A 19,066-nucleotide genomic window follows, 5' to 3' on the forward strand; every position below is an offset into this window, starting at 1 on the left:
GCAAATAGATATGAATTTTAGGGTTCAATTCAATTACTTTAAATTTAGGAATCAATTCTGTTTTAAAGGATCTGAAATTGAGAACATGTGAATGGTGAACATGTTCTATTTTGCAAGTGCTTAACCATATTGATTATTCACATATAAGTTAGGTATGACTAGGGTTTAACAAATGGTGAAGGAAATGGGATTAGTTCATGATTTTATGTGATAGATGAGATCTAGTGATCATATGATTTAACTTATCATTTATATCTACAAGTTATGATCATGCATTAGATAAGATCCACTCATTCCTCACTAATCCCTCCTTATTATTCCTCCCATCACACTCATCCTAGATTCTTAGGGTTTATAATTAATACCAAGTTGTGATGATTATGGTTAGTATTATAACTTATCTCACTTCTCAATGTCTTGGAATAGCCTAAGGTCCTACTCAAGAGATGATGATATGATCCTCTACATATATGGTTTGCCTAGGAATTCTACCTTGGTCTCTTCTGTAGCTTGTTCTTCAGGAAATCTGATAAACCTGCATCTTGTGGTATGCCTCCACCTCCTAGCTTCTTCATCTTGATTCTAGCTAATTCACATGGAGTGGCTCTATGTGTTTGTTCCCATGTATGATGGTACTTGATGATCAAATGGATGAAGGGTGTGGCTCTATTTATAGGCTTGGGCAAGCTCTAGTATCATGACACATAGATGGTGACTCTTGTGTTGGTTTGATGAGTAAGGTGCTTGGTTGTCATGCTCTCATCCATAGCAATCCTTTGAGCATGAGGTGGCAAAGCTTGGAAAGCAAGTCATGTAGATATTTTCATCCCATGTGGCAAGATCATTATCCTCTCATATGATTTATTTTTGGATAGCCAAGTGGCATTTGCTACTAAATATCTTGTGGATGGTTTTATTATTGTTGATGAGTCACTATATTATATTTGATTGGATTTATATTATAATATTGATGAAAAGGTTAAGGTTGAGGGTTATTTCTCAAGTTTGGATAGTTGGTGTTTGAATTCATCTAGGCATGATCATATGAGTTTCAAAATACTCATAGTTAGTTTTATTCAAATAGTTTGAACTATAATTCGTAATGTAAATGGATTTAGTTTTATGATATTCCATATACTTAATAAGTTATGATTTAAATAAGAATGTGTGGCTTTTATGCACTTTAGACCCTGTGGTTAACTTTATTTATAAGTGAATTAAATTACACACAAAGGTAGTTGCTAACTTTTAAGTGTTGTGTAATAGTTCTAGTTCCTTTTTGATCCAACCTATGGATCAAATTATGTCTACCCAAAATAAGGGTTTAGCAAAGATCACAGTGAAGTTTATAGCGCTTGACTTGATGATCTACTTCAATTCCAGCAAGTCAAGTGAAACTTCAGTTACTGTGGTAAGTTTTATTTGAAACGCGAAAATTCCCCGGATTTTCTATGCATGAATGCAATGCACACTTTGGTGTTTTCTCATTTTATAGCCTCTAAACCTGGGATATTACAGTCGTCGCGTAGACGGCTACGACAGTCGTGTCCGATGAGGACTACGTCCACGATGACGAGGAGGAGGAGGCGGTCATCGCTCAAGTGGCGTCCGTGTCCTCCGCGGAGGCCCGAGCCCGCTGGCGCCGCGAGGAGGCTGACGCCGTCCGGCAAGTGCAGGAATAGGAGGCGGCGTGCCGTGAAGAACGCGCCCGCCGCGTGAAGCTGGAGATCATCGAGCTCGACGACGACTAGGAGCTCCAATGGTCCGCCGCCTCGCCTTCCACCGCCGCCGCCACGCGTAGAGGCCGCCGGGCCGAATTTTGGGCAAAATTAGCTCAAGCTGCTGCGAATAGTAGTTAATTTAAGTTATTAGTTCTAATTATGTAAAGTTTGGTGCTCAATCGGAGCAACAACTATCGTCTATATGTATTCATCGATGAATTCTCCCGCCAGATTTCTAATTTCATGTTTTCAGTTCGTCTTTACGGTTTCTATTCTGCGCCACTGCCAAAAACGCACTAACTCACGTTTTCGGGAGACTGAATCCTCTGTTTTCGGTTTCAACTTTTTCGGGCTCTACTAGAGATGCTCTTAGGGGAAGAACGTGAAAGCACGGGCTAGCCACTTGCTGAGGGCCCGGGAGGATGCACACGTTGTCCGGTTCAACGCAATCGTGCCCCAACGGCCGTTTAGGTTGCACCGCTGGAGCGTGCGCGGCCGGTTCGACTGTCCGCTCGGACTAATTCGGACAACCCAGGATAGGATTGGTCGCCTCGCTGGAGATGCTCTAACATAATTGCCGGTAACACCATGCCAGCCCCTACGCACACGGCCAGGGTTGGGAACAACGGCACTGCAGTCCACGTAGGATTTCTCCCGCGGGTCCCTCATGGAAGCCACACATGGTTCGCCATCGCCGTCGTTGTAGTCAGGGCCGGCCCTATGTTTTTCCGGGCCCTTGGGCGAAGTCGATAAAAGGGCCCCTTGAAGGTAATATATATGTAGATATATAACTAGAAATATGAATGTATACGTGCCTACTTTCATTTACAGAAATATAAGAGTTAATAAAATATAAGCATACATACATCATGTAAGATGTATATAAATAATAGTATCACTTAAGAAATAATAATAAAATGGTAGCAAAATATAATAATTATTTCCTACTAGTTTGACTACCTTAAACAAAAATTAAATTACAATGACTTCATCGATAATTATACTTCAATGCTTCACAAAAAAGATTCTTCGTTCATTCCTAGATGCAAAATCATTAACCATAATTTCAAGATCAATGTTGTCCAAGATATCTCTCAATACAACATGTAACCAATCCATTCAATTTATCTTGTAACATAGTCGACCTCAAATAAATTTTCAAAATACTTATTTAAATCTCCTTTTTACGATTCAATAAACTGGTTCTCTAGTTTTTTTTTCACATCACTAGACCACTAATTTGGCATTCTAATTAATATAATGATGACGGAATTTACATCGAATTGGAACCCAAATTAAGGGGTAAATCATTGATCAGATGGTGAATATGAACGAGACCGAGGCGATCGGGCAGTAGGGTGGCCGCCGAGGCGATCGGAGAGCGGGCCATACGCAAAGACGAGGAACAGCCGAACAGGCGATACCGCGGATAAACAGTCGTTAGAGCATCCCCACTCGTTTGGGCTCCCCACGCCCAAATCCGGCGAAATTTAGCGCCGGATGGATGTAGTTTTTGGCCTGGGGAGGCCCATTTTTCCAGCCGCGAGCCCATGGACGCGCACCCACCGCGTGCATAGCGACGGTGCAGTCACCGGGAAGGGCAATCGTCGGAGTTCCCTCGCCGCATTGAACCGTCGCGAAGTGGACTGGAGAGCCGAAACGACTCGTCGGGAACGGTCGAAGTGGCCTCGATGCGAGAACCGCCGTAATGGAGCACGAACTCCGCGGAAGAGCAACCGGCGCTCTCTTTCGTCGAGAGACCTACATAAACGGTTTTCGACGGGCTGAGCCATTCATCTGTTCTCTCGTCACCATCCTCCGTCAACCATGAGCGATATCTCTTGGCCATCGGACACCGACAGCGAGGGGAAGCCGCCCGGATGGCGCCATTGGTGGGATCCAGCTGCATCGTCCAGCAGCGACGATTCCCCCCCGCCGGCCAGCGAGGACGAGTGGGACGAGGAGGAGGAGGACGAAGAGGCCGTGGAGCAGGCCGAGGAAGAGGCCGAGGAAGAGGAGGAGGAGCAGGAGCAGGAGGAGGAGCGAGGAGGAGGAGGACGAAGAGGCTGATGAGGACGACGACGAGGAGGACTCAACTTCCTCCGACGAGGAGGTGACGAGCCGGAAGCGTCGCCGCGACGACGATGAGGCGGGGCCTTCTAAGAAGAAGAAGAAGTAGTTTAGTTTTAAAGTTTTTATATCTAATTTCTATGTTTATTCGAATTATATTCAAAATATATATATAATCTATCTATGTTGCACCACTTGAGAGTTCAAAGCTTTCGTTCGACGAGGGTATTGCCGTAGATCGGGAAGACGAGGGTTTTGCCGTAGATCGGGAAGACGAGGGTTTTGCCGTAGATCGGAGGCCATTGTCGCCGACAAGTTGGGGCCACGCCCGCTTTTCACTCGTCCGGAGTCCCCGAGCGCTCCCCGGGGGGCCGGGGATGGCGTGGGATCGCCGGATGGATTTAGGCCCAAATCCGGACGAAAACGAGGAACCGGGGGCGCGACTGGGCCGAATTACGCCGTCCGGATGGAAAAAACGCTCGCCGGGGGCCTGTTCGGGGGGACGAGTGGAGATGCTCTTACACACTAGCTTATCCAGGCCGAGTCAACCGATCGCTGCCTGTAGTCCTGCCTCGTTTCTTTTTTCAGATCAATGTAGTCCTGCCTCGTGGAAGACTTCCGATGGGGCAATGGACCGATTGGTTGCATCTTTTTTTACTGGGCATGTTCACTTGTATTAAATTTTTTCTTCAGCCCATACTAAACAAAAGCTGTGATTCTGGGCCCCTCCTTGGCCTGGGCCCTAGGCGGTCGCCCATGGCTGCCATGGGTCAGGGCCGGCCCTGGTTGTAGTTGCCTCCCCATGCTTGCCTCCCTCCCTGCCAACCCACAATCCTTAACGTCAATGCCGCTACCGCCACGTCCGGCCATCTCACGCCGTGGTTTGGTCGGAACAACCGACTTTGCCGCCTCTCTTGTCATTTTTTCTACCACTGCCCGAAGGGAGCAGTCTGTTGGTGTCGGCTCTCCTGCCGCCTCTACCACACGCCATATGTTTGCCTTTCTGCAACGCTCCTCATCGAACCCCCCACCCCCCGACTCGTAGGCGCAAAGCAGCGGGCGGCAGTGAAGTTTGGTCGCCCCACCCACAAGGTGTTTGGCAGTTTGCTGCAATGGTCATCGATGATGAAGTGATGATGTACATGTTGCTAAAAGAGGAGGCTGAAGCCACCGCTGACAAACAACAATAGTTGCTGATCTCGACCAACCTCCTCCGCCTAGGATAGCAGATAGTCGTTGGACCTCGACGTGGTGGATCGAGGGTTGGGAAGGTGAAGAAGAAGGACCAGCATCGGCTTGTCGGCGCAATGTTGCTTGACTCAGACTACTTCAAAGACGATGCAACACATGCCGTCAAGGATTTCCAGCGGCGATTCAGGATGAACAAGGAGTTATTCATGCGGATTGTGTTCGGCATCAGGGAGTATGACAAATTGCAGCGAGAGGATTTTCTGGGACGCTAGAAACCATCGAATGCATGCACTAGGGTTGGAAGAATTACATATTTGCTTGGCAAAGCTTGTACAGGGGTCATACCAAAGAGTGCAGCAGATTATGACCTCTATATTTGGCACGCTTTCTTTGGTATGGCAGAGACTCACAATGGTATCAACGTGTTGTAACTCTCTGTGGTGTTTGCAAGACTAGCCGAGGGACATGCTGCAGCCGTCAACTCTGAGATCAATGGCCACACGTACGAACAAGGGTTACTATCTAGGTGATGGTATCTATCCCCCACACGCTACATTTGTGAAGACAATTCCCGACCCAGAGAAGAGAGCTTATTTTTTTTCAATGCCATGAGGCATGCCAAAAGGATGTTGAGCGGGCTTTTGTGTGCTCCAACATCGTTTTGCCATTGTTTGGTGCCCTCCTCTTACTAAGTCAGAGTCTCTGATGTTGGAGCTGATAAAATGTTGTGTGATTATGCACAACATGATCACTGATCACTGAGAGTTCTCGGTAAGCGGGAAGAAGCAATGGATGATGGCCATTCATTTGATCATCAAGAATCTCTTGCCGAACTTGATCAGATACCGTTCGAGTTTGTTACTTTCCTCACCATGCATTAAGAAATCCAAGATGCACTTTTTAAAACTATGCAAAGTATTGCAATTTGAATAAAAAATCAAGGGACCTAGTGTCGGTGCCCAATAACACGGTGACGGCGTTTTTGTCGGTGCCTATTTGGAACGCGCCTTTGAAGATGCTCTTACTATCTTCTTTTATTGACCACCTCATGGTCGCCTTACCGGTGTATTACTACCTTCTTGCTACTCCATAATTTACTGCGGTATATGTAGACTACAGTGTAGATCATCGCTGGGAGACTTTCATTTGCAACTAGTTGCACCCGCACTTTATTGTCAGATATCACACTTTAAATTTTTAAAATTTGCAGAAAAAAATGAAGACATATATTATGTTGTGCATTATACACCTACGAAGTTGCATCATTTTTCTAAAAAATGTATTGCCTGCACAAAAAAGACAAATGATATGTGAATAGTTATGGAATACTATTCACTTTAGTTTTTTTACGAAACACAGGTATATACATTGTGCATTATAGACCCTATGAGCACCTCTGGGAGACTGAGTCAAAGAAATTTTATTCGACTGGTCTTGAGATTCACGAAGTCACCACGGACATCTCGCTGTTGACGGGAATTTCATTGAAGAAGATTACGCCTTTAAACGAGTACCACCAGGGGGAGGAACCCCTACGGTATTTATATTAAGGCAGAGGGAGCCGCTAAATCGCGGAGTCTGGGACTCGAACACGTGACCTCGCGGGAGCGCGCCACGGACCACCGGGGGCAGCTACCAATCCTGGTCGACGACCAGTTCCCTATTCCGCCACCAAAGTGTTAAACCTGGAGTTTGAACTCTCGTGGGCTGGGGGTGTCATTGCCCCTAACCACCCAACCACATGTTCGTTTCTCATTTATCATATTTTGGATGAAATTTTTGATGTGCACACGATACAACATAATCAATGTTAAGGATTTTATTTTGTAACTTTTAATAACAACTTAAAATGCGACATTCGATAAATAGGACGCGGGCACACAGCTAGGTGGCGAATATTCGCCGCCCTTTTTTCCCCTTAGACAGCTGAAGACGTGTACGTTATGCACACGCCCCGAACATTTTATTCCGTTTTATTCTGCACACACAAGCCATGCGTGATACGCGCACATACATATACGAACCAGCACTCAGCAAGTGAGGAAGTTCCCTGGGTCGACGCCGAACTTCTTGCAGTAGTCCCTGTAGTAGCTCGCCCGCTTGTTCACCGCCGTCGAGTTCCCGCCGTCGCACTCCGCGATGCCGCTGACGGCCCTGGTCGTGGCGCCGAACCCCTGGGGCACGAACGGGTGCACGCTGCTCATCCAGAACCACAGCGCCGCCTTGAACGCCACCACCGGGTCCTCCGCCACCTTCTCCGGGTTCCTCAGCAGGTCGAACCCGATGCTCTTCCCCGCCGGCCCGTAGTTGGAGTTCCACCGCAGCTGCAGCGGCCCGCGCCCATAGTACGCCCACCCCGCGTAGCACGGCCAGTCGGTGTCCCTCTCGTCGCAGTAGTCCTTGCTCGCCCCGTTCGTCTCCTCGATGAGGCACAGATCTGCCAATCCAAGAAATTGTATGGCTTCAGTTATGCAAGTAGCGCTCGATCTATTCGTCCATGCATGGGTGAAGAACTTACATCCGGTCTCGTGGGTGACCTGGGCGAAGAAGGCGGCAATCTCCCTCTTGGAATCGTCCGTGGAGCGGCCTTTCGCGAAGTCGGGGTTCGCGCGGGCGGCGTCCAGGAACGACCGGAGCGTGTAGAAGCTCTTGCCGGCGCACCCGTCGCCGGCGCCGTGGGACTTGATCCCGTTGAAGAACGTCGGGGTGACCACGCTCTCCACCGGGACGGCGATCCCGCCGCTGAGCACCGCGCACGCGCCCGACTGACACGCTCGTCCGCAGTAGGCGATGCTGGTGCCGCAGTAGCCGTCCGTGCTGCAGCACTCGTTCGGCCGGCAGCCGCAGTTCTGCGCCTCCGCCGGGCCTGCGGCGGAGAGGAGGAGCGCCGCTAGGCCGAGAGCCAACAACGTGAGCGTCGCCATGGGCGAGTTCGCCGCCTTATATTGATCGATCGAATCAGTGAGGTTTATGTGTTGCGGCCGGCCAGCGCTGCTTGCTTACGAGGTGACTGTACCCTGTCTCGGCTAGCATTACTTGGTTTATCTAGATGGTGGACGTTCATCTCCACGACGAATTGCGGCGTCAACGTTCGAGCTTAGACTGATTGGTCAAAAATTCACGCGGCTCATACTATCTTTCAGGACTTTCCGTTTACTTGCTGTCATTGCGCTTGGACACACACGTCTCCTTTCTAAGATTAGTCCCTGCACTCGCTGTGGGCATGTGGCAGTATGCAGAAGTTTGCAAATTTGAGACCAAATTGCTCGCTCGGTATGAATTGATCCGGGTGTGTTTCTCGCTTCCAGACTTCCAGTGGCCCACGTCGATGGGTACCGCCATTACCCTGGCAGGTATGCACACATTCCGTGGAGCTAGGCACGGGAGAGGGTAAGAGCATGTCTAACAGACCCCTTAAAAGGCTCAACTCCGTAAAATAACCATCGATATACGGGGTAGAGCTCTACCCGGCCGTCTAGCAGATCCCGTAAAACAGGCCCCCGTCTCGAATTTTTACAGTTTTGGCTACGGGGTGACTTTTCGCCCCTTACTTGTGAGGGGTGGGAGGGGAAATACAGAGCCAACCCCTCACCCGTGGCGGGCTGAAATTTCAGCAAATAGCAACTGCTCTTGCGCATGACCTCGCCGGAATCCGGCCAAATTCCAGCGAGCTGCGGTCGAGGGTGGCGGCACGGGGGCTAGGAACGGCGGCGCCCGAGACTAGGGCGGCGGCAGCGCGGCAGGGCAGCACGTGGGCCGGAGCGGGCGGCCAGGTGTGGCCATGGCGGGCGTTCGGAGCGGGAGCGGGCGAGGCCGGCGTGGGGACGGCCGGAGCGGACGCGGCCAGGTCCGGCGGCGGCCGGAGCGGGCGTGGCCGGCCGTGGCGGGCGGCGGCCGGCCGTGGCTCGCGCGTGGGGGGTGGGGCCGGGCGGCCTTGGCGAGCGGGCGAGGGCGGGCGGCCGTGGGCCGGCAGCGGCGGGCGGCGGCGGGCAAGCGCGGCGCGGGGGGCGGCCGGGGCAGGGGCTGGGCAGTGGCTGGAGCTAGAGGAGGAAGAAGGAGAGGAGGAAGAAGAGGAAAAAAATATCTAATTTGGCATATTTTGGGAATATTCTCTTTTACAGTTTAGGCATACGGGGTCTGCTAGCTCGTCTGAGTTTTCGGCCGGCGAAAAGTGAATACAGGGCCCTCTACTGGTGTTTTAAGGGCCGAAAATATACGGGGCCTGTTAGACATGCTCTAAGACCATCTACTGTGTAGTGCAAAAGCGAACCATCGAGACTTTTAAATCGATTCGAGCATTGACTCATATATTCTGACAGAAAAAGCGGCCCATCTTCATGGTTCCAACCATGCCAATAGATAAATAATTTCTTGCATGCATGATTACTATGCACGGAGGAATATGGAAGAGAGAGGAGAGCCTTTTCCTGTAATTAGGTCTCACGGTGGCAGTTGATGCGGTTCAATACATAGTAAAGTTTTTGCTAGTTTTTGCTACTGAATCATGTCTAACACATTTTTGTATTGAGTCGAATCCACATAGTGCATTGTCTAAGCCATCGTCTTGGCTGCACTCGTTGGGGGAAAGGGGTGGAGGACGTCGCGTCCACAGGGAACAGACGTTATAAATTTTCTCACTGCTCACTCTCCCTTCTCACCCTTGTAGCCATGTCCTTGGTTCATCACGTTGGTGATTCCACAGCCGCCGGCGCATCAACTGCGACACCATGAAGAGGAAGATCGGGACGACATTCCAAGCGCTTTGTTCGTCGCGAATGGACGTGAGCAAGGGCTTCCTCGACCTCCACCACGACTACTACCCTCGACCGGCGGTAAGGCATACTCATACCTTCTCCGATGTTTCCCCTTAGGATAATCCCCATTTCAACATGTCTTTTGTACAACCACGGTCGTTGTCCATGCTACTTGCTAAGTGGCGGATTATCTCAGTGAGTATTATGTGCTTGTTACTATGAGGTCTACATTGTTACAAATCTAGGTTACTGAAATGGCCGATGATTATCTTGGACAATCCATTCAAGGGATGGTGTTGTTGAACCATGTTCTTGCACAAACACAAATATTGTGCATCCTCCTTGGTTTGCTCGCACCATCCATGTCGTTTGGTTGTTAAATATAAGGCTATCATGCCATGCTTATGCCGGTGATTACAATCTTTAGCACCATGTTTTCGAGTTGATCCTGTAATATCTAGTGCCATACAGAAACACATTGCTAGTGCATGCTACTTGATCTTGTAGTACCCTTTCTTTGATTTGTGTGTGCACTAAGTAAGAGGCTCCCAGATTGCAGTACCCTTTCTTTGTGTGTCCACTAAGTAAGAGGCTCCCAGATATGAAACACTTGCGTTTGTTATCCTGCAACGGTTGAAGATTAAATTTGGTAGCACCATGTGATCAAGAGATGATCTTGTAATACCTAGTGTCATGCACAAACACATTGCTAGTGCATTCTCCTTTGCCTTGCAAGATCACCTGTTAGATTGTAATGTGATATGTGATATGACTTGGGGTGTCACGTTCAACATTTAGCTGATGTTATCCATAAGCCCATGGTTAGACATTGTCCTTTATGCACTTGTGTACTTGACTTGGTTTGTGGATAATCATTTTTCCTTGTGTGTGCCAATGTAAGAACGAGGCACCATCTTGTTGATGTTCATCGCTTAGCTATTGTTATCCATACACCAATGATTAAAATGTGGCATGTCATAATCATCGGAATGTTGTGATCGGACGACAAGCTATGCACAAGTACAATGTTTGTCCATATCTTATGGTTCTGGTTGCACCGGCTCTATCTCAAATGAATGTGTTTCTTATTCTATGGCATCTTTATTATTTGCACTCTATGCAGCTCGACGTTCCTGCTGAGGTTGATGTGGAGGGGTCGGATAAGAGGCATAGATGTGCTAGGGATGATGTGGAGTGATGTAAGTGTCACGAATTCTAGTGGATCACTTGGTTTGGAGGGGTCACAAAGTAGCATAAGAGAGAGTTTTAATTCAAGAAGAGTGAGTTGCATGTGCTGCATTGGAAAGAGGTTGGCTCACTCACTTCTAAATTTTTTATAGATGGGAATTGATGTTAAGTAGGTTGTAACATGAAAAAATATTGAATCGGGATTTAAACACAAGACCTCGGTAGAGTTGACTGAGTAAACGCATCAAGTAGTTGGCGTAGTGGCTAGGCACCTGGTTTAGTCAAGAGTCAACTCTACCGAGGTCTTGTGCTCAAATCCTGATTCAATATTTTTTTCATGTTGTTAATGTGTAGTAGAGAGATGTTGACGTTGTGGACTCACAACCTGTTGGGTCCCTCAACCATAACAAGGTCTGATGGGTTCGACAATAAAAGTCTATTAGCTAGCAAACGGATAATAAATAATCCAGCATAGCACACATTTCTTGTACATACAGGTTGACAACGGAACCCACCTGCTTGCAACGTCCCTAAATGTTAACAAGTATAAATTTTAACAATCATAGGTAATAAATAGTTCGGCATAGCACATGTTTCTTGTAGAGAGGAGTTGACATGAGGGATCCATGAACTAGACTATAATGGTTGCATCAAGCAACGTTAACTAGGTCAAAACAACATGTGCGACCGAAAAAAGTCCGCTAGAGACACTGTCATAGCAGCCCCACAAGCTTCAAATGATATCAAGAGTGTGAATCATAGTAAAATAGCATGCCCGGTCAAAAAAGTGACATCTGCCACGCACCGGAAAATAATTAGCCATGTTTTCCCCTAATCTATGGTAGAAGAGGGCGCCGCCAAAATTATCAAATAAACGGTATTTACCATGAAACCGACCAAAAAGTGGTAAATGGGACACCTACCACGGCCGGATGAGCATTTTGTTACTAAAGACAACTTTTTTATAGTGTGGGCCAAGATCCCATGTGTGGTGTTGAGCAAAAAAAGGGAGCGGGATATATGAATACTCCCATGAGCGGAAGTTTTATCCTCCCTTCACTATTACAAGTGATGGCAATGATAACTCCCTGCAACATAGATGGGCTACTATATATGCAAGATAAATGCGACAAGTTTACCAAAGCTTATGGTCAAATAAAGAGTAGACCCGTGAGTGATGTAGCAGTGAAAGACCAAGAAAGAATTACATTACAAATCCATGTTCTATTTTCACCATTGTTTTAATGTATCTCATATATTTTTGTACCTATAGGTGACCATGGCTTTAGCTCCTAAAGAATATACACGACAACAAAGCATTCACTATAATTCATTGTTTGATGGATCCATATGTGTCGCAAGTGGACAGAGCTTGTTGTTGCACTCGAACTCCAAGCCAACAATGAAAGTGCAGATACAAAGAAGCATGCACACAATGATTTATCTTAAATAAGCGATGCTCAGGAAGATGTTGCCCCAAATGGGGGAAGCGTGTGGTTTGATCAAGGGGAAGAAACTTGAGAAAGATGTCGCAAAGCGTCCAGCTTCATCACTTGTCCAAAATGGCGATTGGTAATGAGGTGTCAAGTGGGAAGAGAGATGAGAGATGAGATGAGGGAACAAAAGAAAGTTAACGGTTCAAATGCTTCAAGAGATTCATGGAGATGCAAGCCGAGAAGTGGTTGATTAAGAGTAACACAAGATGACCATGGAGGTGAAAAAACTAAGGAGCGGTGCGGGAAAGATTGCAACCAGCAAGATATTGAAGAAATCGGAGGTGATGGAACTAGGTTTTTCACCAGGGAGGTCCAGGTAATGTTGGTCGACACAATTATCATGGACGACGTGACAAATGTTTGGCATGAGCAAGTTGGTGCCAAGATCATGTCTCGCACCACCCACTGATCACTATAATTATATAAACTATGTGACATTTGTGTGGGCGTATTGGTACTTGATGGATGCCTGTTAAATTTAAATGCCAAACTTGAATTATCACTTTGGCATTTTTTTTTGAGAAACATAGTACAGACGCAGAAGCTCACATACACGCGCATACACTCACCCCTATGAACGCACACCCTACTCCTATGAGAACCTCCAAAAGACTGAGTCGGCGGATTGGATCTTGGAATTGGTGAATTCACCATAGGCGTCTCACTGCCGACGGGAACAGCGCCTCCCACTGAATAAATATTTCACCTTTATGAGACACACAGATATCAAACCTGAGGTTTAAACTCTGGTGAGCTAAGGGTAGAACCACCCAACCTGGTGAGCTAAGATGAGTTGTTCGGTGTCCGTTTCAAGCTTTGTTTAGTACTAGAATCTTTGTGGGGATTATCCCCACCATAAACCAAATCTCCACTTGTGTTACTAAAAGTGTGTACCATTGGTTAGTTTAACTTCATTTATCCCCTATTTTTCTAGTGTATTTTTCCAATACCCATGTCTGTGTTAGATGTATATATCTGTCTATTGTAGTTTCCCCATATGTTAGGGGGCTTTCTGCATATGTGCACCTGTACATGTACTATATATTGTGGTCTTTGGCCCCCTGATAATACAACAAGCATATTACTCTAACATGGTATCAGAGCCCTAGGTCTTGAGTTCAAATCATGGCTTTCACATGGTTTTCGCAATTAAGCCTAAAAATTGCTGTTGCCCCCTGGTTTTCGCAATTAAGCCTAAAAATTGCTCCATCAGTTCGGACTTTTGGTTCAAATGGCTAGTGCATGAAGCTTAACATGGTATCAGAGCAAAATTGATTCTCTAGTCCCGGCCCGACGTTGCTTTCCGTCGTCCGTCCTCTGGCCGATCTCCTCCCTGGCCGATCTCCTCCGTGGTCTGCTCGCCCGATCTGGTTGATCTGGTTGATCTCCTCCGCTCGGTGCGCCGATTCGCCCCGATTCGCGGCCCGCCTCGTCCCCGCTCGGTGCGCCGATTCGCCTCGATCTCTCCCGATTCGCCCTTCAGCGCCAGGACTTCGCCGGGATCCCGCCCGACTTAGCTGCGCTTCGATCCGCCCAAGCCGCCCGACTTCTTCTGTGCTTCGATCCGCCAGGACGCTCTGCTCTTCGATCTACTTGGAATTCGCTGGGAGCCTGCCTGCCCGCTCTGCTGGCTGTGCTTCGATCCGCCCAGGCGCTGCCCGCCTGCTCTGCTCTTTGGCCTGATTTGTTCCGTCTGCAGTTGACTTAGTTCCAAAAAAAAAAATCAAAAAAAAAAATAAAAAAAAAAAGCTGTTGTTACCCGATGTCTTCTTCCGCTGATCGTCCTCGTCCTCGCCCAGCTCCTTCGGTACTTGGTATTTGTCCGCCGCCTCCGTGTATGACGGCTACCCATTCTTCGTCGCCGTTTACGGCCTCTTCACGTGGCTCTGCCCACGCTTCACCGACTCCGTCTACGTCGGCTCGCCGCTCTATACCGACTTTCGCGGTCTCTTCCCGCGGCTCTGGTCGTGCTTCGCCGACTTTGTCTCCCTCGGCCTGCCGCTCTACATCGACTTTTGCGGCCTCTTCACGCGGCTCTGCCCGCGCTTCGTCGACTTCGTCTATGTCGGCCTGCCGCTATACATCGACTTTTGCGGCCTCTTCACGCGACTTTGTCCGCGCTTCGCCGACTTCGTCTATGTCGGCCTGCCGCTCTACATCGACTTTCGCGGCCTCTTCACGCGGCTCTGCCCGCGCTTCGCCGACTTCGTCTATGTCGGCCTGCCGCTCTTCATCGACTTTCGCGGCCCCTTCACGTGGTTATGATCGCGCTTTGCCGATTCTTTCTTCATCGGCGTGTTGCTCTCCGTCGCCCCCTTTGGTGGCCTCTGTGCGTGTGGGTGATAGCTCCTCGTCGGCACCTGATTGTACGTCGACCTCTCCAGTCGCGCCTCTCTGCGCATGAGATAGCGCAGCTTCACCGCGTGCTTGATGCTTGGGATTCCAGTTTACGTCAGCAGCCTCGCGGTTCGAGTCTCCGCCCTCGTCCTCATTGCACCTACTGTGGCAAGGTTGGCCACACTTCCTCCACCTGCTGGACGCGGGATCCCAGTTTACGTCAGCAGTTCCAGGATCGTCAGCAGGATGGCTCTTCAGGATCTTCTGCAGTTGCACTCTCTGATCGGGACATTCTCGTGGGTCTTCGTGGTCCGCTCGCTACTACGGACTCTTCCTCGCCGGGCGCCGCTGGTTCTGTGGATCGGCTCTTCCGGCACTCGCGCGACCACCACTTTCTACACGGTCGGTACGTCCCCGTGGTATCCGGATTCCGGAGCTTCCTTTCATATGACCTCCGAGTCTTCTATTCTGTCTCGCTCTTCGGTCTCTTATTTCTCCTGTCCGTGTTGTCACGGCTGATGGTACCTCTATTCCTCGTTTCTAGTACAGGCACCCTTTCTACTCCCTCTTTCTCTCGTCCCCGATGTTTCTCATGTTCCTCGCCTTCAGATGAACCTTTTCTCCGCTAGCCAGCTCACCGATTCTGGTTGTCGCGTCATTCTTGACGCTGAGTCTTGTGCGGTTCAGGATCGTCGCACACAGGCCCTGGTTGGAGCTGGCCCTCGTAGCCGTCAGTCTCCGGGGCTTTGGGAGTTAGACTGGCTTTGTGTTCCTTCCGCTGCCACTTCATCTGTCAGTTCTCCTCCGGTTGTTGCCTCTGTCACCGGCTCTTTTCAGCAGTGGCATCATCGTCTTGGTCACCTTTGTGACTCTCGCCTGTCGTCTTTGGTTCATCGTGGCCTTCTAGGGTCCGTCTCTGGAGATGGGTCATTACATCGTCGTGGTTGTAGGTTAGGCAAACAGATTCAGCTTCCCTATCCTACTAGTGTGTCCGTCTCTCGCCGACCGTTCGATTTAGTCCATTCGGATGTTTGGGGTCCGGCTCCCTTCGCTTCGAAAGGGGGCCATCGATACTATATCTTATTCATTGATGATTTTTCACGGTACACCCGGGTGTTTTTCATGCACTCTCGCAGTGAGGTGCTCTCTATTTATCGGCGTTTTGCGGCCATGGTCCGCACTCGCATTCCTCACCCATTCGCGTGTTCCGTGCTGATTCTGCTGGTGAGTATATCTCTCAGCACCTTCGTGGTGTCCTTGCTGAGGAGGGCACCCTCGCTCAGTTTTCTTGTCCCGGCGCGCATGCTCAAAATGGTGCCGCCGAGCGTAAGCATCGTCATCTTCTTGAGACCACCCGTGCTCTGATGATTGCCTCTTCTCTTCCGCCACATTTCTGGGCTGAGGCTGTCGCTACGTCGGCCCACCTCATTAACATTCAGCCTTCCGCTGCTCTACAGGGTGGCATTCCTCTCGAGCGTCTCTCTGGTGTTTCTCCAGACTACTCGACTCTCCGTTCATTTGGTTGCGTCTGCTATGTCCTTCGCCTCCTCGCGAACGCACCAAATTGACCGCTCAGTCTGTTGAGTGTGTTTTTCTCGGATACAGTGATGAGCATAAGGGCTATCGCTGTTGGGACCCCGTTGGTCGTCGGATGCGCATCTCTCGTGACGTCACATTTGATGAGACGCGTCCCTTCTATCCTCGCCCCACCTCGGGTACTTACCCGGTGGATGATATCTCTTTTCTTCTTTTTCCGGATGCACCCCCTGCTGTCCCTCCTCCCCTCCCTCCTACTTCTGATGCGCCCCCTTCGGCGCCATCCTCTCGTTCGTCTAGTCCACCTAGTACTCCCCGTTCTTCGGCTTCGGCTCCTTCCGATGTTGTCCCTTCTTCCTCTTCTTCTGATGACTTGTCTTCTGCAGATGAGCTTCTCCCTTCCCGGCCTGTTCGTCAGCGTCGTGCTCCAGTTCGTTACTCTCCTAGTCGGTATGGTCTCTCCGTTGTTTCCGAGCCGACTTCTTATCGGGATGCCGAGCGTCATCCTGAATGGCAGCTTGCCATGGCTGAGGAGATCGCTGCGCTTGAGCGCACTGGCACTTGGGATCTTGTTTCTCCCCCTTCTGGTGTTCGTCCCATCACGTGTAAGTGGGTCTATAAAATCAAGACTCGCTCTGATGGATCTCTTGAGCGCTATAAAGCGCGTCTTGTGGCTCGTGGTTTTCAGCAGGAGCACGGCCGTGACTATGATGAGACTTTTGCCCCTGTGGCTCATATGACTACCGTGCGTACCCTTCTTGCCGTTGCTTCGTTCGCCGCTGGTCCGTCTCCGAGCTTGATGTTCAGAATGCTTTTCTTAATGGTGAGTTGAGTGAGGAGGTTTACATGCAGCCTCCTCCTCGGGTATTCCGTTCCCGATGGGATGGTTTGTCGTCTTCGACGTTCTCTCTATGGTCTCAAACAGGCCCCTCGTGCTCGGTTTGAGCGCTTCGCCTCCGTCGTGACTGCTGCTGGTTTCTCTCCTAGTCTTCATGATCCAGACACTTTTCGTTCACACTTCTCCTCGTGGACGTACTCTTCTTCTTCTCTATGTTGATGATATGATCATTACCGGTGATGATCCTGAGTATATTGCCTTTGTCAAGGCTCGTCTTCGTGATCAGTTTCTTATGACTGATCTTGGTCCTCTTCGCTATTTTCTTGGCATTGAGGTTTCCTCCACTTCTGATGGTTTTTCTATCTCTCAAGAAAAGTACATTCAGGATCTTCTTGCTCGTGCTGCTCTTGGGGATGAGCGCACAGTTGATACTCCTATGGAGCTTAATGTTAAGCTTCGTCCTACTGATGGTGATCCTCTTCCTGATCCCACCCGTTATCGCCATCTTGTTGGGAGTCTTGTTTATCTTGCTGTCACTCGTCCTGATATTTCTTATCATGTTCATATTCTGAGTCAGTTTGTCTCAGCTCCTACCACTGTTCACTATAGTCATCTTCTCCGTGTTCTTCGTTATCTTCGCGGCACGATCACTCGTCGCCTTTTCTTTCCCCGTTCCAGCTCTCTCCAGCTCCAGTGCTATTCGGATGCTACATGGGCGAGTGATCCTACAGATCGTCGTTCGCTTTCTGCTTACTGTGTGTTTCTTGGTGGTTCACTTGTTGCTTGGAAGACGAAGAAACAGGTCGCAGTTTCCCGTTCGAGTGTTGAGGCTGAGTTGCGGGCTATGGCTTTGTTGATTGCTGAGGTGACTTGGTTACGGTGGTTGCTTGCAGATTTTGGGGTCTCTGTTACGACACCCACTCCACTTTTGTCTGACAGTACAGGTGCTATCAGTATTGCACGTGATCCGGTCAAACATGAGCTGACCAAGCATATCGGTGTTGATGCTTTTTACACACGTGTACAGGTACAGGATGATGTTGTTGCGGTTCATTATGTGCCTTCAGATTTGCAGTTGGCGGATTTCTTTACGAAGGCACAGACTCGAGTGCAGCATGATTTCTTACTCTCCAAACTCAGTGTTGTCGATCCACCATGAGTTTGAGGGGGGGTGTTAGATGTATATATTTGTCTATTGTAGTTTCCCCATATGTTAGGAGGCTTTCTGCATATGTGCACCTGTACATGTACTATATATTGTGGCCTTTGGCCCCCTGATAATACAACAAGCATATTACTCTAACAGTCTGGACACTCCTAAATTGATAAATTGCGTTTGAAATCATACAATTTGAGGGGTGCCCTTGATAGCTAAACATTCTAACCAAAATATACTGTGGACAAAAAGCACCACGTGACTAGCTAGCTACAACTGTTGCAAGATCTACGCAGTTCGCTGCTGTTCCTAAAGAGAAAGATAAAAGCGCATCGTCACCATTATATGAGTACATGACGATGGCGATGTTCTGTTGCATCATCGCAAGTCGAACATTGCCCATGCCCAAGCGGCGGATTCCGATGGGTTCCGTCATAGTTACAGGTCCATGCACCGTTCCAACCTCCTCCTCCTGCCTGCCTTTTTTGCTCGCACTACGAGAAAGGTCCTCGCTATGACCAGCTTTCTCCTCACAATGCCCGTCTCGACCTTGCAATTATAATTTGGTACAACCATCGATGATCCTGTCTCCTCGGCCATTTCAACTTTTGAAGAAAGTGATACTACTTCCTCTATCATGTCGCAAATTTATCTAAATTTAGATGCATCTACACACTCTTTAATATATAGATATATCCGAACATAAAAAATCCTCAGCATCTAGAAACGAGGAAGTACAATATTCTAGACAGATTCCAAAAAAAAAAATAGCATGGGAG

At 48.8% G+C, this 19,066-nt stretch overlaps 1 protein-coding gene across 1 annotated transcript; it reads right to left on the reverse strand.

The window, feature by feature from the left end:
* Positions 1–6,905: 6,905 nt before the first annotated feature.
* Positions 6,906–7,906, reverse strand: LOC124658173 (chitinase 4-like). Its single transcript, XM_047196589.1, has 2 exons — positions 7,501–7,906; positions 6,906–7,419 (listed from the first exon to the last, which is right to left on the reverse strand). Exons 1-2 carry the CDS (start codon positions 7,904–7,906, stop codon positions 7,013–7,015), a joined length of 813 nt encoding a protein of 270 aa, XP_047052545.1. The 3' UTR covers positions 6,906–7,012.
* Positions 7,907–19,066: the final 11,160 nt, after the last annotated feature.

This window comes from Lolium rigidum, chromosome 5 (assembly GCF_022539505.1).
Source record: "Lolium rigidum isolate FL_2022 chromosome 5, APGP_CSIRO_Lrig_0.1, whole genome shotgun sequence".
NCBI classification, from domain to species: Eukaryota; Viridiplantae; Streptophyta; class Magnoliopsida; order Poales; family Poaceae; genus Lolium; species Lolium rigidum.

Excerpts from the sequence above, each read along its gene's own strand:
- LOC124658173 (XM_047196589.1), bottom strand. The coding sequence starts at position 7,906 with ATGGCGACGCTCACGTTGTTGGCTCTCGGCCTAGCGGCGCTCCTCCTC. Across the intron at positions 7,420-7,500 it reads GGTCACCCACGAGACCGGAT|ATCTGTGCCTCATCGAGGAG; the intron begins GTAAGTTCTTCA and ends TTGGATTGGCAG.